General features: G+C 47.6%; 1 protein-coding gene across 1 annotated transcript in view; it reads left to right on the top strand.

Annotated features, from left to right (window-relative positions):
• The window catches only part of PTPRA (protein tyrosine phosphatase receptor type A), a 128,800-nt gene that overhangs the window by 102,034 nt on the left and 5,998 nt on the right, over window positions 1-20,768 (top strand). The window contains 12 exon segments of the mRNA XM_052780815.1: window positions 1,415-1,432; window positions 8,482-8,566; window positions 9,929-10,002; window positions 12,059-12,195; window positions 14,077-14,167; window positions 14,657-14,733; window positions 15,845-15,881; window positions 17,169-17,266; window positions 17,412-17,531; window positions 18,486-18,652; window positions 19,659-19,794; window positions 20,582-20,731. Coding sequence (XP_052636775.1) covers window positions 1,415-1,432; window positions 8,482-8,566; window positions 9,929-10,002; window positions 12,059-12,195; window positions 14,077-14,167; window positions 14,657-14,733; window positions 15,845-15,881; window positions 17,169-17,266; window positions 17,412-17,531; window positions 18,486-18,652; window positions 19,659-19,794; window positions 20,582-20,731 — 1,190 coding nt within the window.

A 20,768-nucleotide genomic window follows, 5' to 3' on the forward strand; every position in this document is an offset into this window, starting at 1 on the left:
AAAGAAGATAATACTGGAGTTAATGCAGGGAGATATCAAGTGTACATTCCTTAATAAATTTCTCAAGGGATATTGGGTGTTGGGTATCTAAACCCCTTTTCACGTCAGTGTCACAGTCAGTGTGTGCCCTCTTCCTCTGGGCATCTTTGGAAACCACAGCCCATGAAGCTGCAGTGAAGTTGTCTTTGCTACAAACATAGGAAAGGACGTGGCTGAAGGAAGTTTGCAACCCAACTTTCTTAGCATCCTGCCATTCCTGAGCTCATCCAGCTTCCTTTCAAACACAACTCCTCAAGGCTTTTTTGCAGAGTGAAGGAGTCCAGAATAACCTTAGATACATGCACAGTGCAAGTTCAGAATAAACGTAGCCTTTGAATGGGAGTGATGGAGGCAAAAGCCTTAAGTACTGCTAAAATCTGGATTTTGTAATATGACGTCTGCTAGCGGGGGACTGAATTTATAATTTTTGTCTTTGCTACTTTTTCTATGACTTGGATTACTGGTTTTGGTGAAGTCCCATGGTGTTTGGTATGACACATTGGCCATTGCACCATCAAGGCCAGATGTGGCTTCTCACTTGATGTCAGTCCCGAGAACAAATGACCAAACCCGATTCTCTCTTTATTTCAAGTAATTTGTCAAGGAGCAAAATTAGTTTTAGGGCTGCCCTTGCCATTAGTCTCAATGGGATATTTGGATATCAGTCATGAAAGAATTAAGTGGTGCTCAAGAGAGGGACAAGGGCAGAAGGCACCGCATGAATTACATGTTGTACAGGCAGTTCCTGCTTCTCCAAACCTACCAAGATTGTCCTCAACCCGGTGCTGCAGCTCTTCACACGTAAAACAGGGGCGTGGGTTGCCTGTGCCAGCAGCATTGCAGCAGGAGAGCTGGGCTGTGCTCTCGTTGGCACAGGTTTGTTGTGGCTTCCTCTAGATGAGACATCCAAAACAGCAGGTAGAGGCTTTCCTTGGATGCTCATCGTCCCCATCCTTGAGCCCAGCTGCTCTTAATTGAACTCTTGGCTCAGCCGCTCTTCTAAAATTATGCACGAGTGTTATCTCTTAATATTTAAGTGCTAATGAATTACACTAGTGACTTGCTGGTTATAGGGTTAAATAGACTGTGTTATCGATTAAGAGCGGTAGTTGTGTTTTTATCAGTGTTATAGCTCGGCTTCAGCTCCCTGCTCTGCTGATAAAAAGTTGCTTTTTGTTCCTTTTTCCTTGCTACGAAGTGAAGGCTGAAATTCAGTTTAACATCCTGGCTTTGTAGCTGGTGTTTTAAATGAAGGATTTACAAGAAAATGATGAGAGTTACTAAATTTGTTACTGTCTTGGTCTTTGATCCTTCCTGACTTATTAAAATGTATATTTCTTTGTTGCTAAGAGACTTTTGTTTTCTTTTTCTGCAGGTAACTCTGACAGAAGAGGTAAGAATTTTATATTTCATTGCTCTTTAGTCAAGCCCTCAGTAAAAACATTTCCAGAAGTATTCTGCTGTTAGAAAGCGCTCCTTATGACACACTTCCAAAATTGCTTTTACAAAGCCTATCAAGCTCTTTAGAAGAGCTAGTGACACAGTGCTATCTTAATTTGTGTTGAGCTCTTCTTTTTAGAGATAAACAATCCCGTACCAATTTGTACATGTCCTATTAGATACAAAGAGTTCCTGCTGCAGGCTCTGAAAATACCAGCATTACCATCCTTAGAGTTGGATGACCAAAGTCTAAGAAGCCATTCAGGAAATGTCCTTCTTTTTTTGCTTATGAATTGTCTTTATTGACTGTGACTTACCCTATTTGATCTGGACCCATTGTGCAAATGATCTGAATAATTATTATTCTCCTTAATTCTGTTGGCAAGCAGTAGCACAAAGCCATTTCATGTAATATAATAGCACTTAGGCGCATGTTTCCATCTCTTAGTTCTAAGAACTGGCATCACTACCAGAATATTTGCAATTACTCATTGCTTTGGCAGTATAGGAGCAGGTAGAGCGGAGATGCAGCTGGGGTCCTTGCTACCTATAGAAACAAGCTTCCTCTGTGTATTTCATCATTGTTCTGATGGGTGTTTCAGCTTTGTAAACTCCACGGCAATCCACTTTATGCTGCTTGGTGTGCCAAGCTCACACTGTCCTGCTGATGGTATAGAGGAAAAGACAGGTGCTCTGCGATTGGTACTGTCAATACATATTTGCACAGAGGAAATAAAAGGGATGCAGGTCGGAGTGAATTCATTTAAAATAATGGTTAAGCTGCTGTAGAAATGTTCAGTGCAATTCCCTTGGATCTGGCATGGCTTAGGTCTGATTTTGCGATCTCTCTGCCCTTGTTCATCCCTGCTCCTGAGAGCAAAGAAATGAAAACTGGGGGAAAATCTGACTTCCTAACAATATTAATATTAATATTGCTAATATTAACATTAATACTAATAAAATAATTAATATTGTCCAAGTCCTGTGACTTGGAGGATTATTATAGGGGGATCGGTCACAATTCCTGGCTCCCTGACACCAAGCAGCAGCACTGGGAGCAAAACTGTGACAGCAAGAAGTGGAGGGGCTGCTGTTGCCATTAAGTACAGCTGTTGGTAAAACTTGGCTTGGGTTATGTTGGGGATGTGTTGTTTTCCCAGTGACTCTAAAGGGACTAATTCTGTCTCTGCAGGTCATTCTTCTGTTGCTTTAAGATGATGGAGTTGCAGTCAGTGCCTCTATTCTGATTTATTCCAGGAAGCAATCTTCTCTGATATTTTAATAATTTCTGGATGTGTAAAGGACACAGAAAAGAATTGTTTTGATTTGTTCTTGCATCTAGATGTGGGATTAGTTAGACACAGGGTTAGCTAACGTGTTTCTTTCTGACTTAAGTACATCTTTCCCAAATTATACCCCCTAACCACTATAGAATATATCACATCATATATAGAATATATCACATAATGGAGAAAATTGATGCAGGTTACAGCAAGAGCCACCCTTCCATCGGCTTATGTGGCTTTTCCATTTAAAAGGTGAGTCTCTGCTAGATTAAGGGGGCTTTGCCACTAAACCCTCTTAAGGTTAGACAGAACTGTGAAACTCTAGCAGATTAAATCCAGGTACACTGACTTCTGCCGGACTAACCAGGACAAGATAAGCTCTGCTCGGAGCTGAAGGCCTTTGAGCTTGTGCTGGAGTTTTTCATTAAATCTCAGGAGGATGTTGAGTGATGGTTTACAGTGAGGTGAGCCATGGGAACACGTCTGGTCTCATTTCAGATGTGTGTCCCCTGGGAATTACTGGAAGATTTTTAATCTCTAACGTTGGAAAGAGGAGAAATAGGTAGTTTTCTTACCAGGAAAGTTACAGTACTAACCTTCACAACGATATTCCAAAATTAAAAGCTTTCCTAACAAATTCTTGACTGAGGGTTGTTTTGAAGATGAGGAGCACAGAACTGAATTTATCCGAATTAGTGAAAATCTTCTGCCTTATGGCTTGAACTCATACTATCACGTGAAACCATTCCCAGTGGTGTATCTCAGACAGGAGGTACACTTTGACAACTATTATTTATGACTCTTGCAGGAAGCAAGTAGTCCTTTTATTTCCACCCCCCTCCCAAAACAGCATCAGCAGAAGAGATCTCTGCAAGCTTTGGGGCTGTTGAGTGCTGGAGCTGCATGTGCTGCAGCATCGGTGCTGAGCAGCATGGAAGGATGTTTGCAGGTGGCTCTGCTTGCCTTGGTCTTCTGATTTCTGGTTAGAAAGGTTTTTTTCCTGAAGTCAGACTGATGGGAATTAGTGGTTTGCCTTTCCCAGCAGCACCCAACTCTTGCAGATTCTGCAAGTCCCTCCCATCCCCTTTTAGCAACTGTGGCCTTTTAAGGCATCTGTAAGCTCTTTTTGTGCTACAAGAGATGGTTTAATCCTTCACAAACCTTGAAGGGAGAGGCTGACCCAGGTGTCCTTGTCAGGCTCACTGAAAAGTCTTGCCTGCTTTCCCCAGGGTAAAGAGACTAAAGCTGCACAAATATTTGACTTTACCTGTTCAAGGGGTGATGCCATGCTCCAGGCTCAAGCTCTGCGTCTGAGACAGCCATGAGGATGTATCAGCAAGACAGATCCCTTCCCAGTGGGGCAGTGGAGATGAGAAGTGCCCTGCTTTCTGCTACTCAGTGCCTGGAGTTGGCATAACAGATAAAGCAGTCATTTCAGTAAGCAGAAAACCACGGTCCTTGGCTGGAGAGACACTAATGCCTCCTGATGTGCCACCTCCTGAAGGGATCATCTGATGGTTGCACCGTAGAATCCTGGCATGGTTTGGGTGGGAAGGGTCCTTCACAGATCATCTAGTCCAACCCCCCTGCAATGGGCAGGGACATCTTTCACTAGATCAGGTTGCTCAGAGCCCCGTCCAGCCTGGCCTTGGATGTTTCCAGGGATGGGGCACCGACCACCTCTCTGGGCAACCTGTGCCAGGGTTTCCTCACCCTCATCATAAAACGTTTGTTCCTTATGCCCAGCTTCAACCTACCCTCTTTCAGTTTAAAACCATTGCCCCTTGTCCTGTTGCTACAGGCCCTGGTGAAAAGTCTCTCTCCATCTTTCTTATAAGCCACCTTTAAGTATTGAAAGGCCGCAGTAAGGTCTCCCCAGAGCCTTCTCTTCTCCAGGCAGAAAAATCCAACCTCTCTAAGCCTTTGTTCATAGGAGAGGTGCTCCAGCCCCTGATCATCTTCATGGCCTCCTCTGGACCTGCTCCAACACATCCATGTCTCTGCTGTGCTGAGGACCCCAGAGCTGGACGCAGTACTGCAGGTGGGGTCTCACCAGAGCGGAGCAGAGGGGCAGAATCACCTCCCTCGACCTGCTGGACACCCTGCTTTGGTTGCAGCCCAGGATATGGTTGGCTTTCTGGGCTGCGAGCACACACTGCTGACTCATGTCCAATTCTTCATCCACCAGTATCCCCCAGTCCTTCTCAGCAGGGCTGCTCTCAATCCCTTCATCCCCCAGTCTCTACTGATACTGGGGATTGCCCCGACCCATGTGCAGGACCTTGCACTTGGCCTTGTTGAACCTCTTGAGGTTCACATAGGCTCAGAAAGGGCCATGCCTACCTTCCAGAAATGCATCCAGGCATGGTTTGAAGAAAGCAGGCAATGAACCCTCTCCCATTTCCCTACAGATGAGTTGCAATAATGCATCCATATACCACCAGGGTGGACAGAAAGCAGCAGAGAGACCTGGAGCTCAGGAGGATCTTCTGGCTTTGAAGCAGTGCTCTGCTCATTGCATACCTCTCCCAACACTGCTCACTGCCGTGGTAGCACCTTGTAGGAGATGGGGCCAGAGGACCGCTGTGCCGAGTGGCGTACAACAGCAGTCTGGCCTTGTCCCGAGCAAAGCATGTGCATGAATGCGACGCTGTCCCAAGGGAGTAATTTAAGGTATTTTGTGAATACGCTCGCTGGTTTATCCTGAGCTGCGGTGTCTGGGGTGGCTGCTTCTTCCACCTCCCAAATATAACTGGGAAGAAAATATTGCAGGAAAACAAATAAAGGTTGCATCACGGATCTCTTCCTGCAGGCTCTTTGCAATGTTTGCAGGGAACATAGCTGGCCTGTGATTTAAACCCTACCTGGGATCTCAGAGATAGGATTTAAACTCTTGCTTCTGCTCTGCTCCTCCTCTGCGACCATTTTGCAGGATATGCTTTTCCAGATCGGCATCTTGTGTTCTGGGGGTTTTCTTTAAGAAATACTGATCCTATGTCTTTGCTTCTGTTTCTTTTACCCTCATTTTTTTTGCTCATGATCCTATAGTTTCTTGCCTGCTCAATTTGACTCACTTTTTGTGGGCAGGCATTGACAGTGACGAGCAAGGAGGGCTGCTTAGCCCTGTCCCTCTCTGCTGGGCGGTTGCGCCTGAGTCTGCATGATGTATAGGGGACAGCCTATAGACCACTATATAGCACCTCTACCTACAGTTGGAGACATGATCTCGAGCATCAGAAGATGGTTTGCTGGCTCCTCAGAGGTGCTAGGACAAGATTGAAGCATCACAGTGCCTTCCAGGCTCTGGACCACCGTGGGTGCTCCAGCACTGTAGGTCTGTGGAAGCAACGGGTTGAGTCCTTGTCCCTTCTCCAAGCGAATTGCAAGCGTGAAGACCCCGGGGCCGAGGCTCGAGCGGGAATGGAGCTGTGGGGGGGGTTGGCACCACTCTCCAGGGCTGGCTGGGGAAGGAGAGACCGGCTGGGGACCCTCCAGCTTGTTTCCTGCCTGGGGTTTGCTGGGTGGGCCGGGCAGCACGCCGGTGGTTAGCAGCCATGGTGGAAAAGCTCTAACTCATCCAGCCAGATGTGTCGAAAGAACAGCTGCAAAAAAAAAAAAAAAAAAAAAACCAACCTCCCAGGCTCCCTGCATCCTGCTGCCAGAGGCACCCCTGCTGAAACCCCTGCCCGTAAATCATGTCTCCTGCCAACCGGCGCTACCACAGCAGCCCCTGCCCAGCTCAGCACTGGTTAGGCTGAGCTTAACTGCAGCCAAGGCAGGAGAAATGGTCCAACGATGCGTAGTGGGGGCATAGCGCTGCGGGCTTTGTCACCTTCCCTTCCTCCAGCCAGGATGGTGATGATGGTTATGGTCGGAGGTCTTAATGAGAAGCACGTTAGAGAGGCAAGGGCTGGCTGTGGTTGGGCTACGATGCTCTGTGGTTGCTTTGCCTTCCTAGTCTTGTTTTTGGAAAGCCTCACAGGTAATGCTAAGGCTCAAACAGCTATCAAGCGTGCAGGAGGCAGAAATGCATCCCAATAAATTCCTTGCTTTTTGCTGCTGGGCTGGGGGAGATGCTGACACATGAGGACAGTAGATGGAAAGAACAAAGATGTGCAAGACCGGGAGGGTTTCATGTTTTTATTTGCCATACCAGGTCATTGCCTTCAAATCATTAGACAAAAATCGTATCTTTTGATCGGAATAACATTTCTAGACCTCACGGCCACAGAGGGACAAATGCAGAAATATAACCAGAGTGCCCCTTGGTAGCTCAGTAGTCAGAGATGGACAAATAAATCCCACCTAAGAAAATCTGCTGGCTGAAATTGCTGAGACACATGGAGCAGGAATCTGCCCTGGCAGGGAAATGAATGCACAGAAGGTGAAAAGAGAGGTCATGCCCTGCAGTCTCAGGGGGCTGAGGCATGTAGACACAGTGCTGTGGTCCATACAAATTGAGCAAGCTGATGGAAAATGAAAATACCCCCAGCTGGCGTCACTAGCATCCACATTTATCTGGAAAAATGCCCTTCGGGGCCATTTTCCTATCTGGTTAGCGTTGCTTGGCTTCCAGCCCCATCTGGGTAATTTCCTTGCACCGACCACTGTTTCGCTGACCTCCAGGCCAAGTTACAAATAGCTTATTTAAAAAAAAAAAATTTGTTGTGGGTCCCAAAGGATGGGAATGTTTCAGACGTGGCTAATCTAAGTGTGTTTGCAAGCAAATTGCACGGTGCCTGCCCTTGAGAAGTGTCTGCAAGGGAGTGAACAATGAAACGAGCCAAATTAGTTCATACTTGGTGGCCTTGTGGTGCAGAGTCTGCACAATGGGTTGTCTAACATCACCTCCTCTCTAAACTCAATATTTCCAGGGAGGAAAGAATGGGGGTTGGACTAGATGATCTTTGGAAGTCCCTTCCAACCCAAACTATTCTGTGAAAGAAGTCCCAGCAGGAGCCACCTCTTTGCGATGAGCCAGACAGACGATAAGTAGCTCAGTAGCCCTGAACCTCTCCAGCAAACCTCAGCCTGAAGGTGTTCAGAGCCCAGATGCAGCATGAAGCATTGCCCTCTTGTCCTATTTGACAAGGAACTGGAAGCAAAACCATGACGGTTTTACAAAAAAAGTGTCTACGGGATGTTACAAAGGCCACAGTTTTCACCTATTTTAACATAAGGTTCCTTATCCCGTTATGCCAAACTCATGGACCTGTTTGTTTAGAAAGTTCTCGTATGGATCCTTATGTCTCAGGCAGAAGGCTTTGTAGGTCCCCAGGTGATAGAGCAGGAACTTCTACTGGTGGCTGGTGGGCCACCATGGGCACATTCAATTGTGCAGAAGAAACCCCTAAGATAGCCCACTCACAACTTTCTCAATCGCTATTTTCATCTGCAAGGTCGCAGTTTCACGGTGAACAACTCTTAGAGAAGACTAAGGTGCTTTGAATAGTGGTTACAGGTTTTATTCTAACCTCAGAGTATCTGAGATACATCATGCTCACTTAGGTCATGTATCTGTCTTCACTGTCAGACTGGAGAAATGTAACCTTACTCAATACTTTTATTACTATATCAGTAGTAGTAGTAGTAGTAGTAGTAGTAGTAGTAGTAGTAGTAGTATTTTGCAAGCAGAAATTGTAGAGCTCTGCCCTGTTAAATGATGGTGCTGGATGTTTTCGATGTTGATAAGCATACCTTTCTTTTCCTATTGCAGATGAGACTCCAATTATAGCTGTGATGGTGGCCCTGTCTTCCCTTCTAGTCATAGTATTTATTATTATTGTGCTGTACATGTTAAGGTAAGAAATGCTTTAATGCTGACTTCCCTTATTTGACAGAAATTAATTACTGAATGAACGGGAATAAGCCTTTTGTGCTGTTCCCTAAGCTAAAGGCTGACACAGCCGATGTTTTGAAAGGAAACCTGTAAGGATAATGAAAGTTATGTTTGGAGCTATCTAGTAAATGTTGCTTATTCCTTTCTCTATAAAGCTGATCCTCATGTGGGGTAATGCCTGTTCTGCTACTGAAAATGTCATATTTAGTAGGGTAGATTAAACCGAAGTCCTATCAGTGCAGCTAAAAAGCAGGTAAGGTTCCCTTGCAAGGCTCGGGGTGCTGGACTGAGTAATCCAGGGAAGCTGAACAGAGCGCTTGAGCCAGAAAGTCCTTTGCATATATAATGGGGTGTGTTATTCCTTGATTCCCATCCTGATATCAAACGTGATCCAAAATCCAGAGCCAAGTTCTGCCTTGGGTACCAGACCTGTACGTCATGCCTGTGCATCTTCCGCTGCGAGGTGGTGTATGACCAGAGCTTGTTGGGAGTGTTAGGTGATGCTGTACCCGGAACTATAACATAACAAAGCCGCCTTAGGTCCATTTTTAAAAAATGCAAGCATCTGGGCTGCTCAAAATGTAGCATTCCCAGCTCCTGAGTGCATATCTGCTCAGCTAGAAGAGGGTGTTTAGTCACCTGCAGTAAACATTTTCATTTACTCACCATTTCGGTGATTAAATAAGTAAAAAAAAAAAACAAACAAAAAACCCCCCAAAAAATGCAAACAATTTCCTTAGCAGTGGAAAAATTCCCTTCGTGTCCTGGCTCCGGGCCTGCCCTCGCAGCGGTGAACCTGATGAGGGTTTTGCCTCTGGAGTTCGGCAGCAGCAGAGTTTGAGTCCTCTCCACCTAGCTTCCAGCCCTTGAAAAAAGGGTTTCTGTTCGCCACCGTCTGCCCGGTGACTCAGCAAAACCCTTAGCATCGGGCAAACGGAACATAAGCATCTGTTTCAAGTTAAAAGCACATGGAGAAGGGCTTTGCTGCAGAAGGACAGATCAACCTGGGGTTTATGTTCTTTGCTGAATCAGCCCATGGAGCAGGAACTCCTTGGGGTGGCCTCCATAAAAAGCAGCCATAAAGCTTCTCCTCCTGGCTTTCACCTTGCTCTGGTCTCCTACAGCCTTTCCAGATGTGGTCAGTTAAAAGTTATGCCCATAGGCAATATTTTAGAGGTCCCATAGCCTCTTGGACCCACCAGCTAATTCATCAAGCCATAAGAAAGTGTGGAACACCTTTCATGGCTGCATCTCTCATCCAGAACGTAACCTGGGCTTCTTGGTGGGTATCTATTGACGTTCTCCACTCCCTTGTCTTCGGTAGGTTCAAGAAATACAAGCAAGCAGGGAGTCACTCCAACTCCTTTCGATTGTCCAATGGCCGGACGGATGATGCAGGTGAGGCCCACATCAGTGCGACACGGGGAGCAAAAATGCATCTCACAGAAGGAATAAGCTTTGTTCAGATCAAAAGGGGTCAATGCAAACATTCTTCAGAATAACAATGGAATATTTTAGTTTGGGTTTTTTTCCCCCACTTGGAATCAGCCAAAGTTAGCTAGTGAAATAACCAGCAATTCTCCTAAAAATTGTAAAAATTACAAAAACATCATAAAACCCTTGAAGTGGCAAAAGCAGGGTTGGTTTATGCCCTCCAGGGCAGCTCTCTGGGCAGCACAGAGCTACCCAGGTTGGTCTGCTGACCATGCAGTGCCTTTCCCCTTCCAACACAGCAATAAGACACATGCAACTTGACGGGCATGTAGACAACGTAATACCCAGTGGCATCTTTTGGAAAACACTTGCTGAATACTGGTTTGGGGAGGTGATTTGCTGGAAATGTGTAAAAAGGAAAATGAAGATTGTGTTCTGTTTGAGTGTGGTCTTGGAAGGGCGTATAAAGGCGGTCCTGAGTATGTATTTATATTATTCCTGGTGGGAATAATATAAATATTATACACCAGAATAAATATAAATACACCAGAATAATACAACTATATACACCAGAAGACAGACCTCTGTAAAAGCCTGGGAAAGCCCATGGATGCAGCACTGTCACAGCCTGAACCCAGTGCAATGACAGTGCTTGGGGTCTCGGCAGGCTTTGTTCTCCCGCCTCATATTTTTGTAGGAAAATATTTTTTAATTTACATTTTTATTTGTTTCTTGTTCTGAACTTTCTCTGTTTTCCATGATTTTGACAAACTTTTATAGAATGAAAATTTATTTCCCAACTTTCATTCCAGCGACAAAATGTTTGCCCTCAAGTGGTTGATATTAAAATGGGCGATCACTTCCAACACCAAACTACTCATAGTTCCTCTTGAGTTTTCACAATATTTCTTTGACTCAAATAAGAATCTTTTTGAAAAAACACATCCTTGGGAAATAATTAAATATCCTTCTACCCTTTTATATTAGGATGACAGCTGACTTAGATCTTCACACTGACTGTAGACACCACTAACATTTCTAAGAGAAAGCAGGGAATACATTGTTTTTCCTTTATAAAAACATTTTTGGAGCTCTTAAAGATGCATAAATGTAATTTTAAAGTCTTGTGCAAGCCTGCCGTAATGTCTAAACTCTTCTGTCCCTGAGCTTGTCTTGTTTTCTGGCTTTGAGCCAGAGCTGCCTGTTGAGGGTCTGAAGTTGGGCATCTCCATCCATATGTAGACACCAAAGTAAGAGCTGAAGAGGAACCACCACCTCTTAAACTCAGTTCAGATCCTTTTTCTGAGCTCCTTCCACATAAAGCAAACACCTTTGGAGCAAGCACTAACTGAAAATCAGCACCTTTTTTTTCACGTTGGCAGCTAAGACCTTCCCTACCCATTTTACATTGCTGTAAACGAAGGTGTGAACTTCATAAACCATCACTTGTGTTGGTATAACCCTCGCGTGGCCTTTCTTGGCTTCACTAAGGAACCACAAGCAACAGCTACCTTCGCTGTGTTCACCTGGGAGTTATGTCACTGTGATGGTGCCAGACTTTCCGTGTGAGTGAGGGTGAAGTCCAAATTCAAAGCAAGCTGGTCTTCATCCCCCAGTATTGATGACTTGGTCCTCATTGCCCTGTCCTGACTCTGATAGCGTAATGGTTGATCCCAGGGTGCTGGAAGAGTTTCACGTTATCACAGCATCCCCAAATTTTTGTGCACAGTCCGTAGGAAGAACAAAAGGCCAGGAAGTTTCAAGTTGGACGGGGCTTTGAGCAAACCTGATCTTCTCGAAGATGACCCTGCCTGTGGCAGGGGAGTTGCATTAGATGATCTTTAAGGTCCCTTCCAACCCAAACCATGCCATGATTCTATGAAAATATGGGGATAGTAAGAATGCGAGGTGGCCCTAGAAGTGGAGGTGTGTGAGGTCCCTGTGCCCGCCTGGGCATGGGTGAGTGCTGGGCACAGGGAGCGGCTGGGTGGGCACCTCTGATGCATGGGTGTCGTTGCAGAGCCACAGAGCATGCCTCTGCTTGCCCGCTCCCCCAGCACCAACCGTAAATACCCACCTCTGCCTGTTGATAAGCTGGAAGAGGAGATCAACCGCCGGATGGCAGATGACAACAAGCTCTTTCGGGAGGAGTTCAATGTGAGTGTCTCTGCTTCTTGCCCTTAAATCCCGCAGGCTGCTCTCGGCATTGGGCTTACAATGCAGAGCAGGGAAAAACCTGGTCTCACTTCGTAGGGCTGGGACAAAACAGCTGGTACATCAGAGAGGAGCTGCAGTGTGCAGTGGTACCTAGCTTGGGGACGGCACATCATGCCAGGGGGTAACTGAGTCAATAAAATAATGGTACCGGTGCCAGATGCTGTGCTTCAGAAGAGCTTATCTGGGAGCTTCACAGAGGCAGTGATGGTCTGCCTGGTCCTCGGGTTTGTCAAAGGGCTGCAAGGTGGGAGGACTGATTCTGGTCCTAAATCTGCTGTGGTGGTGGGCAAGCCGCTGCCCCTCACATTCACTACAGAAAGCAGAGGTTTTCTAGCAAGTGGTGCTATGGCATTATGTTTTTCTGGGTTCAGAAGGTATCCTGGACATTTTGGGGTGTTCCAGAGCTTCCCTGCTTGCTGGTTTCCTCCCAAGCGCTGCTTCCCTCCTCCTGATCCTCATGGCTACAAGGGAAACACTACCAACATGAATGGTGTGTGAAGGTGTGCCATGTCCTTGTCTTAAATCCACAAGCAGCCAAAATGAGCTCTGACAGAGAAACAGAAATGACCCCATCTATTTCAATGAGCTGTTAACCCTGAAACAGAATGATGGCCATTTATAGGACAACAGTTGACCTTCAGCAGTGAGTAGTAATTCAGGTATTGTGCTTATCCCATGATGCCAGAGCATCTCTTCTGAGATGGCTACAACCTCTTCTTGATGTTGCTGAGCTCTGCAACTTCTTGTGACGATAAACCTGTTTCACCTAGGCAATACAAAAATAGGCAGAGCAGTACTGAGGTAGGGGACAAAGTTAAATAACAGGCTGGACTATCACAGCATGTAACGTAGGAGCTGCTGAACTACCTGGATTCTCCACCAGCCTAATTAGTGAAAGAAAACCCATTGTTGATCTGGTCGTCTGCACTGCAAAGGTGCCATCCGCAAATACATAAAGCCTTAGGTCCAAGGCGTGATACGGCAATATGAGGACAATGAGAAGATTAAAAAAAAAGCCACTCGACTTTCTCCAGCTGTTGCACAACTTGATACCCTTCCTGGCTGCACTTTGATGAAACTAAATAGGTGCAATGAATGCCCACGGAAGGGGATTTTTCAGGTTATAAATACTCAATTGCCCTGAAGACTTCCGTTGCCAAAGCACGTCTGTCCTGTCGGATGGAGGAAGGGATGGCGAATACCTCTAATACGTTTTCATCCTCTTCGCTATTCAAAGAGGATGTGGAATAACGGTGCTGGGGAAGCACCTCCTCTGCTCGAGCGTGAAACCCGGCTGCCGTTACCAGGACAGCATCGCCTGTGAACCCAGCACCCCCCAACCCAAAGGTCCCCGACACTGCTGGATGAAGAATAACTCCCTGCATGGGTGCTCCTTCCCATCGCTGGGCACGCTCAGGCGATGGGGGCTTTAATCGGGTCACCATTAGCATGACTGTTAACGGAGGAAATCTCAGCAGGAACCTCCGTGGGAAGAAATGAGCTCCTTGATCCCTGGGCTGGTGGGTTTGGTGTCGGAGGCTTTGCTGCCACCTCGTGTTCATGGGTCGTGAGATTCCAGATACATGTTTCGGAAGGGTTTTGCTCTCTCCCGTCCAGCCCAGGCTATTTAAATGGTCACCTTGAGCTCGGTGGGAAGGAGGAACTGGTGCTGGGATGGAATTGAGGGGTGTGGGTGGTGGGAACATGTCCAAAGGGGCAGGATGCTCGGATGCAGCGTGCACCGACACACCAGTTGTTCTGTAGTTACAGCCATGCTGTGAGTAAGAACATCATGGAAAACCCCCTTTTCTACCATTGCAGGCTCTCCCAGCATGTCCTATACAGGCCACGTGCGAAGCTGCTTCCAAGGAGGAGAACAAGGAGAAGAACAGATACGTGAACATTTTGCCCTGTAGGTATTGGAGCTGGTTGGGCAGGGGGAGACACGGCCGGTGCTCCTGCCAGGGCTCCCCATTCCTGGTTTTGGGATGGGCAAGGACACGGTTGAGGTCATTTCACCTCCCAAATGGGTGGCTGCATCTGCTTTAGCTTTAGATACCTTGAGGAGGAGCTCCCTGGAGCCGTCAGTGGCTGGGAAGCCACGGAAAGTGAAATGGATGGGAAATGCCAAGACGGCCGGCTCTTGCCAGGTGGCGTGGGGTGGCAGGCTGGCTCAGGGGCTTCCTCAAATGTGTGCGCTCTGCAGAAGAAAAACTTCCTTGGGTGAGGTCTAGCACCTCTCTGGGCTTAAGCGAGAAGAATTTGGGGGCATAAAGGTGTTTGTGTGTGCAGGGGAGTCAGCAAGCCAGGGCTCTGCTCCAACACCCGGCTTTCTCGCTATGCCAGATTTCAGCTACGTGGAGGGAGTTGGTTTTAATGCAGAGTTTTAATTTTCCTCCAGATGATCATTCCAGGGTTCATCTGACTCCTGTTGAAGGGGTTCCTGACTCCGACTATATCAACGCCTCCTTCATTAATGTGAGTTTTGTAATTTGAAGGGGAAATCCCCACTGGCTGTGCCCCGGCTGGTGGTGCCTGGTCCCACTTTTACGGCGTGTGACTCATGCCTGGGAGAGGATGGTTAAGAGACTACCTCCTACATTAGCATCTCCCCACGTCCTCCAGAGCAATAAATGATGCTGGTTTTTGATCTTGTAACCTTTGCGTGGCCGTAGCAGAGCTCACTGTGCTCTGCTCCGTGTCATGAGTCCAGACAAAAATGATTGGAATAAGAGGCTGAGAGCTGGGACTCATAAATTCTGGCTGTATCTCTGCCCTTGCTCAGCTGTTTTGCCATGGTCACATCTCTTCCCACCTCTCTTTTCCACACTTAGACTCCTTAGCGTGCTGCAAAGCCAAGCCATTCCTGCAGGATTTGGGGATTTCTGATGAATGGCTGATGAGTGGTGTGGCTGGTTAATCATCGGTACTTCCCAGCTTGGAGGACGGGATGTGGGAAGGGGATGAAAAAGAAATCAAGCAACCCAGCTGAAATAGAAGCAACATTGCCCTGCTCTGCTTCTGGGTGGAGATGGGTCCTATATGATTATCACCATATAGCTCAAATAAATCGGAAGGGTAATATGAAGAAGTAGACTTTGAGAGAGATAGAGGCACGTGAAGAAAAGCAAGACCCAAAAGAGCTTTTTACTTTCTTCGCCAATAAATAATATCCATTCAGAAATACACAAAATCAATCCCCATGAGTTCAACAGCCCCATCTCCCAAAGATTAATGCTGATTTTCATGTGATGCTCTGGATGCAGGGTCTGATCCCAGCAGAAGGGCTGTGAGGTACCACTTCATTAGCGCTCTGTGTCAACAAGTGGGGTCGTTCCCACATTACATGAGCGTGGGGAGGGTTGCTCTGGGGCAAGGAATCTTTGCACAGGGATTTTCCATTATTTCTGCCCCACTGTCAGTGCTGTTTCTCCCCTTGGAGGCTGCAGCCCCTTTGCTGCACAGGGGGCATTGAGCAACAGAACAGGTGATGGCTCTGTTTATTCATGATGCAGATGCATTTCATGACTCTTGTGTTAGAAAAAAATTCAGTTTTCATTTGTCTTCCTTTTTCTCCTTTACTCTGTAGGGGTACCAAGAGAAAAACAAGTTCATTGCGGCACAAGGTAAATGCTCGGTTATTCCTGTAGCTCTGTCTTGTTGCAGTTGGGCTGGGGTCCTTCTGCTCTGTGAATCTGTGCCAGTCTAACCACAGCACAGCACCTTGTCAAGCTCTCCTGGTCAAAAGGAGGCTTAGCTGGTCCACAGTTTTTTCCAAAAATGGTTTTACTGGTCAAAGATCGGTGCCAGATGTGTTGGGGGAAGAAGAGAAGCCCTACCTGTGCAATACCGATTGCCGGAGGGTGTCAAAGCCTTTCTTCCCTAAGCCTTGTCCTTCCACCCTGGCCCACAGCTGCAGGTGGTCGTGATCTCTGGAAATACTGCCAGTGAGCTGCTTAATTAAATTCCCCTAATCTTTTATTACAGAGAGCACCATGCTGATCTGTTTTCATTTCTCCTCCTTTTTAAGCCTCAGCAGACAAGAACATGGGCTTGTGCCTTTGAAGAGAAATTTCCCTGTGGTCTTCAGAGGGGAGGCAGGACTATCAGCTATTGAGAGCAAAAAGCATCATGAGTCTTCCCAAGCTCAGCTGCCCCCAGACAGTGCATCACCAGCTTGCATGCACCATCTGTAGCCGTCCAGCTCTCTTGCTTTCCTTGTACTGGTCCAAACACGTCCCTAAAACCAAGATGCCCACTCACAGGGAGGTTCCTGTCAGCAAAAAGGGATTACCTGCCCATGGAAGGTGTTTTTCATTTCCACTCTTGACTTGCAAGTGGGTTAGGACATTGCCTGCCAGTTTGCCTGGCTCTTGCTGAGGAAGGAAGGCTGGATCGGGTCCATCAGCGATACCAGGCTGGGGTAAAGCTTTGGCTCTGCTATTCTCTTGGCTCGCCCTTAGCCTCAGGCTTGGCAGGGGAGGTCTAGGCTGAGTCAGCTCCTTGTCTGGCAGGCAGCAGGTAACTATTCTTGTGCTATATTGAAATGGGATCCCGTGGTTAAAACACAAGGCTCGGGGACAAGACTTCGGCGAGCTGCTTGCAATGGCCACAATCTCCCTGAGTGACCTTGGGCAAGTCACTTTCATGCTCCTTTTGTCCGATTTCCCCTTCTTGGGCTAAAAATTGAATTCTTCATCATAAAACATATCAAAAAAACCCAGCTCTTGTGTGATAGGATTGTTCCTTGGGTTAGCCGACATTCCTGGACACCAAAACACCTCCTGTGCTGACATCTATTGGCAAAAAATGTGTTGCATCGTCCACGATGTGTGACTTCACACGCTGGGTTTTGGTCTCAGTGCTTGAGGGGTTGATCCCAAAGACGACATCTCTTTTTACCTTCCCCTTAGGACCAAAGGAAGAAACCGTGAACGATTTTTGGAGGATGATTTGGGAGCAAAACACAGCCACAATTGTCATGGTGACCAACCTGAAAGAGAGGAAAGAGGTAGGTGCCAGAAGGCTTCATGGGCTGGTATCTAACCCAACTTTGTCTGAATCTGGCACATCTCATGCCCATGAGCATGTCTTGGAGCTGGTCCCAGGCTTGTGAGGGACCAGAGCTCACCTGCGCCTGTTTTCTCTCCCTGCAGTGTAAGTGTGCTCAGTACTGGCCGGATCAGGGCTGCTGGACATACGGGAACATCCGAGTGTCCGTGGAGGATGTGACCGTCCTGGTGGATTACACCGTGCGGAAGTTCTGCATCCAGCAGGTGCTGGGGTTCACATCTCCATCCCATCCCATCCCATCCCTCCCCTCTCTGCGCTGGGCATCCAACAGGTGCTGGCGTGGTCCTCGACTCCTCTGAGGTGCTGTGAGAGCACAGTTGGGATGAAATGACCCCAGTGTCCATTTTTAACCAGAGCTATTAAGATTTTACTCACCTTAAACACCTGGGAGCCTGTTCCCAGCAGGTACCAGCATGGCTGTACTGAGAGCAGGGAAGCTGATGGATGCCAAGGCTGAAATTCAGTCCTCTAACACTCCAGCACTTGCTGTTACCAGTGTCAGTTCCTGCTGTCACCCACAGACGCTTAACGCCTGCAAATAATCACATTTATCCCATGAGCCGAGACAAAATCCAGCGCCATATGCGTTGCTTTTGATTGCTTTCCCATCTGTCGCTACGTTTTCTCATCCTCCGAGGAGGCTCTGCATGCTTTAGTCACTCTGTTTGTTTTCCTGCTGCTCTCAGAGGCCGGCAAGGAAAAGCTGGCAATTGAAAATCTGTCTGGACCCTAAGTGGGGTTCTCCTGAGCCTCGCCCTTCACTCCAACAGCCTGGACGAGGGTGGTTTCCTCCCCTGCCTTTAATTGAGGATACTGTGAGCAGAGGTGTGGGAAAAGATGGAGCAGCAGCTTCTGTTTGAGCTGGCTGGGAATGAAATACAGCAGCTTCTGCCAGGTTGGAGCCACAGCCGAGGCCAGGCTGGCATCTCTCACCCCTAGGATGTGGGATGTGACGCTGGGCGAGTAAAATGTCATGCTTTTAGAGATTAATTTGGCCCTGGAGCCTGGGCCTGTGCCCTTTCGCCTTGTGGATGCTAGTACTTCTTAAGCCTTCCAGCTCAGTCTTGGGGCTGTAGCTCCCTCTCTGCCCTTGCTTTTAGGGAAAGAAGGCAAATCTGAGTATTTATCATTAACCTGAATACACGTTTCCCCTTCAGGTCGGCGACGTCACGAACAAGAAGCCTCAGCGCCTGGTGACTCAGTTCCACTTCACCAGCTGGCCTGACTTCGGGGTCCCCTTCACCCCCATTGGGATGCTGAAGTTCTTGAAGAAGGTGAAGACTTGTAATCCCCAATACGCAGGGGCAATAGTAGTGCACTGCAGGTACGTCCTGGTCACGGCTGACCTCTGCCTCTCCGGGGTCACTTGGAAAGCATCTCTTATTTAAATACTAAAAGGATTTTTTTTTCAGTTAGGCCTTTTTTTGTTATTTTTATTAAACTTTCCCATGTTAAATAGGAATGTTCCACATGGGAATGTTAAAAAAAATGCATCTGAATTGAAGGAACTTCTTGGAATCAGCGATGTGATGGTGTTACAACTCATGTTGAGTGGTTGTTTGGGTTAGCTGGATGCTGAGTGAACCAACCTTAACACCACTGCTGGGCATTGGTGGCATCTCCCTTGGCATCTCTCCACTGCCCTGGGCACAAGAGGCCAATATCCCTTGTAGCGAGAAGGCAGTACTCAACTGACAGCATGCCTGGGAATGGGGACCACGGTGTTTCACCTCATGTGGAGTGGTTTCAGGCACAGCAGCAAGCCTGGGGGAGCCACAGAAGCTGTCCATATTTCAATAAGGGAAGGCCCATGGTTAAAGGCAGAGATGATGTTCACATTTGCAGCCTCCCAAGTCAACCTTTCCAGCTTTCTTCTCAGGAGGCAGCTGACAAAAGAGCTTTGTCTTTCCATAGTGTCTGCTGGCCTCTTCTTTCTTCTTCTTAATGGTTGAGATACCAGCATAGAAACAAGGCTTCCCCTCAGGCTCACCTTCAAGTGACGGAGGGTGACTGGAAGGAGCAGCAGGCAGCTGGTAGGAACAGGCAGCCCATGAGACTCTGGAAGCCGTAACTGGCTCAGGTTTCGCTTTGGCTCACCCTGCTCGGTGCCTTCATGCACTCCAGTCGCGATGGTTGCTGGAGATGCTGTGTGCATCTCTCTGCAAAACCCAGGCGACAGTGAACACCAGGCTGAGGACCTCTCTCATCTCCAAAACAGATTTTGCTATTTACTCACTGCTGGGAAGCGTCTGGCTCGCTCCCGGCCACTCTGCAAGGGACCCCAACACCAACACTGCTGAACTGACTGCTTGTCCCTTCTTCTCTTTCAGTGCCGGCGTAGGACGCACGGGCACTTTTATCGTCATCGATGCCATGCTGGACATGATGCACGCAGAGAGGAAGGTGGACGTATATGGCTTCGTGAGCCGGATCCGGGCTCAGCGCTGCCAGATGGTACAGACAGATGTAAGTGTGCTGCTGCAGTTTCCTTCGGGCTTTGCTCGCTGGAGTTAGATTTCCTTTGTGCAGTCAGTCCCTGGCCTGCAGTGAAGCCTACGTGAGGGCTGAGCATCATCCCTCATTTTGGAAGGACGCTGCATCAAGCGAGCCTTTCACTGGGTCCTGCTCTTTTTAATCCCCTTCATAGAATCATAGAATCGTTTAGGCTGGAAAAGACCCTTGAGATCATCGAGTCCAACCATTAACCTAGCACTGCCAAGCCCACCACTAAACCCTGTCCCTAAGCGCCACATCTACATGTCTTTTAAATACCTCCAGGGATGGTGACTCCACCACTTCCCTGGGCAGCCTGTGCCAATGCTTGACAACCCTTTCAGTGAATAAATTTTTCCTAATATCCAATGTAAACCTTCCCTGGCACAACTTGAGGCCGTTTCCTCTTGTCTTATTGCTAGTTACTTGGGAGAAGAGACTGACCTCCCCCTCGCTACAACCTCCTTTCAGGTAGTTGTAGAGAGCGATAAGGTCTCCCCTCAGCCTCCTTTTTTCCAGACTTGGAGAAAGTTTTGTGTCATGTCAGCTTCGTGTGGTTTAGCAAATAAGGTCCCAGTCCCCGTACAGCTGCAGAAAGTTTGTTACCCACTTTTCTGGGGTCTCAGAGAGGTGCCATGTGCCCAGCGAGCACGGGTGGGCAGTGGGGCGGTGGGTTTGCAGCCAGCATGTGCATGGGAACCAGGATGCACTTGCTGAGCATGGAGCAGAAGCTGATGGCTTCTCCCTGCAACCCTTGCAGATGCAGTATGTGTTTATATACCAAGCACTTCTGGAGCACTATCTCTACGGTGACACAGAGCTGGAGGTGACCTCGTTAGAGATCCACCTTCAGAAGATCTACAACAAAGTGCCAGGGACCAGCAGCAACGGGCTGGAAGAGGAGTTCAAGGTGAGCATCGTTCTTGTCCTGGTGGATCCATTCAGAC

Source organism: Harpia harpyja, chromosome 2 (assembly GCF_026419915.1).
Source record: "Harpia harpyja isolate bHarHar1 chromosome 2, bHarHar1 primary haplotype, whole genome shotgun sequence".
NCBI lineage: Eukaryota > Metazoa > Chordata > Aves > Accipitriformes > Accipitridae > Harpia > Harpia harpyja.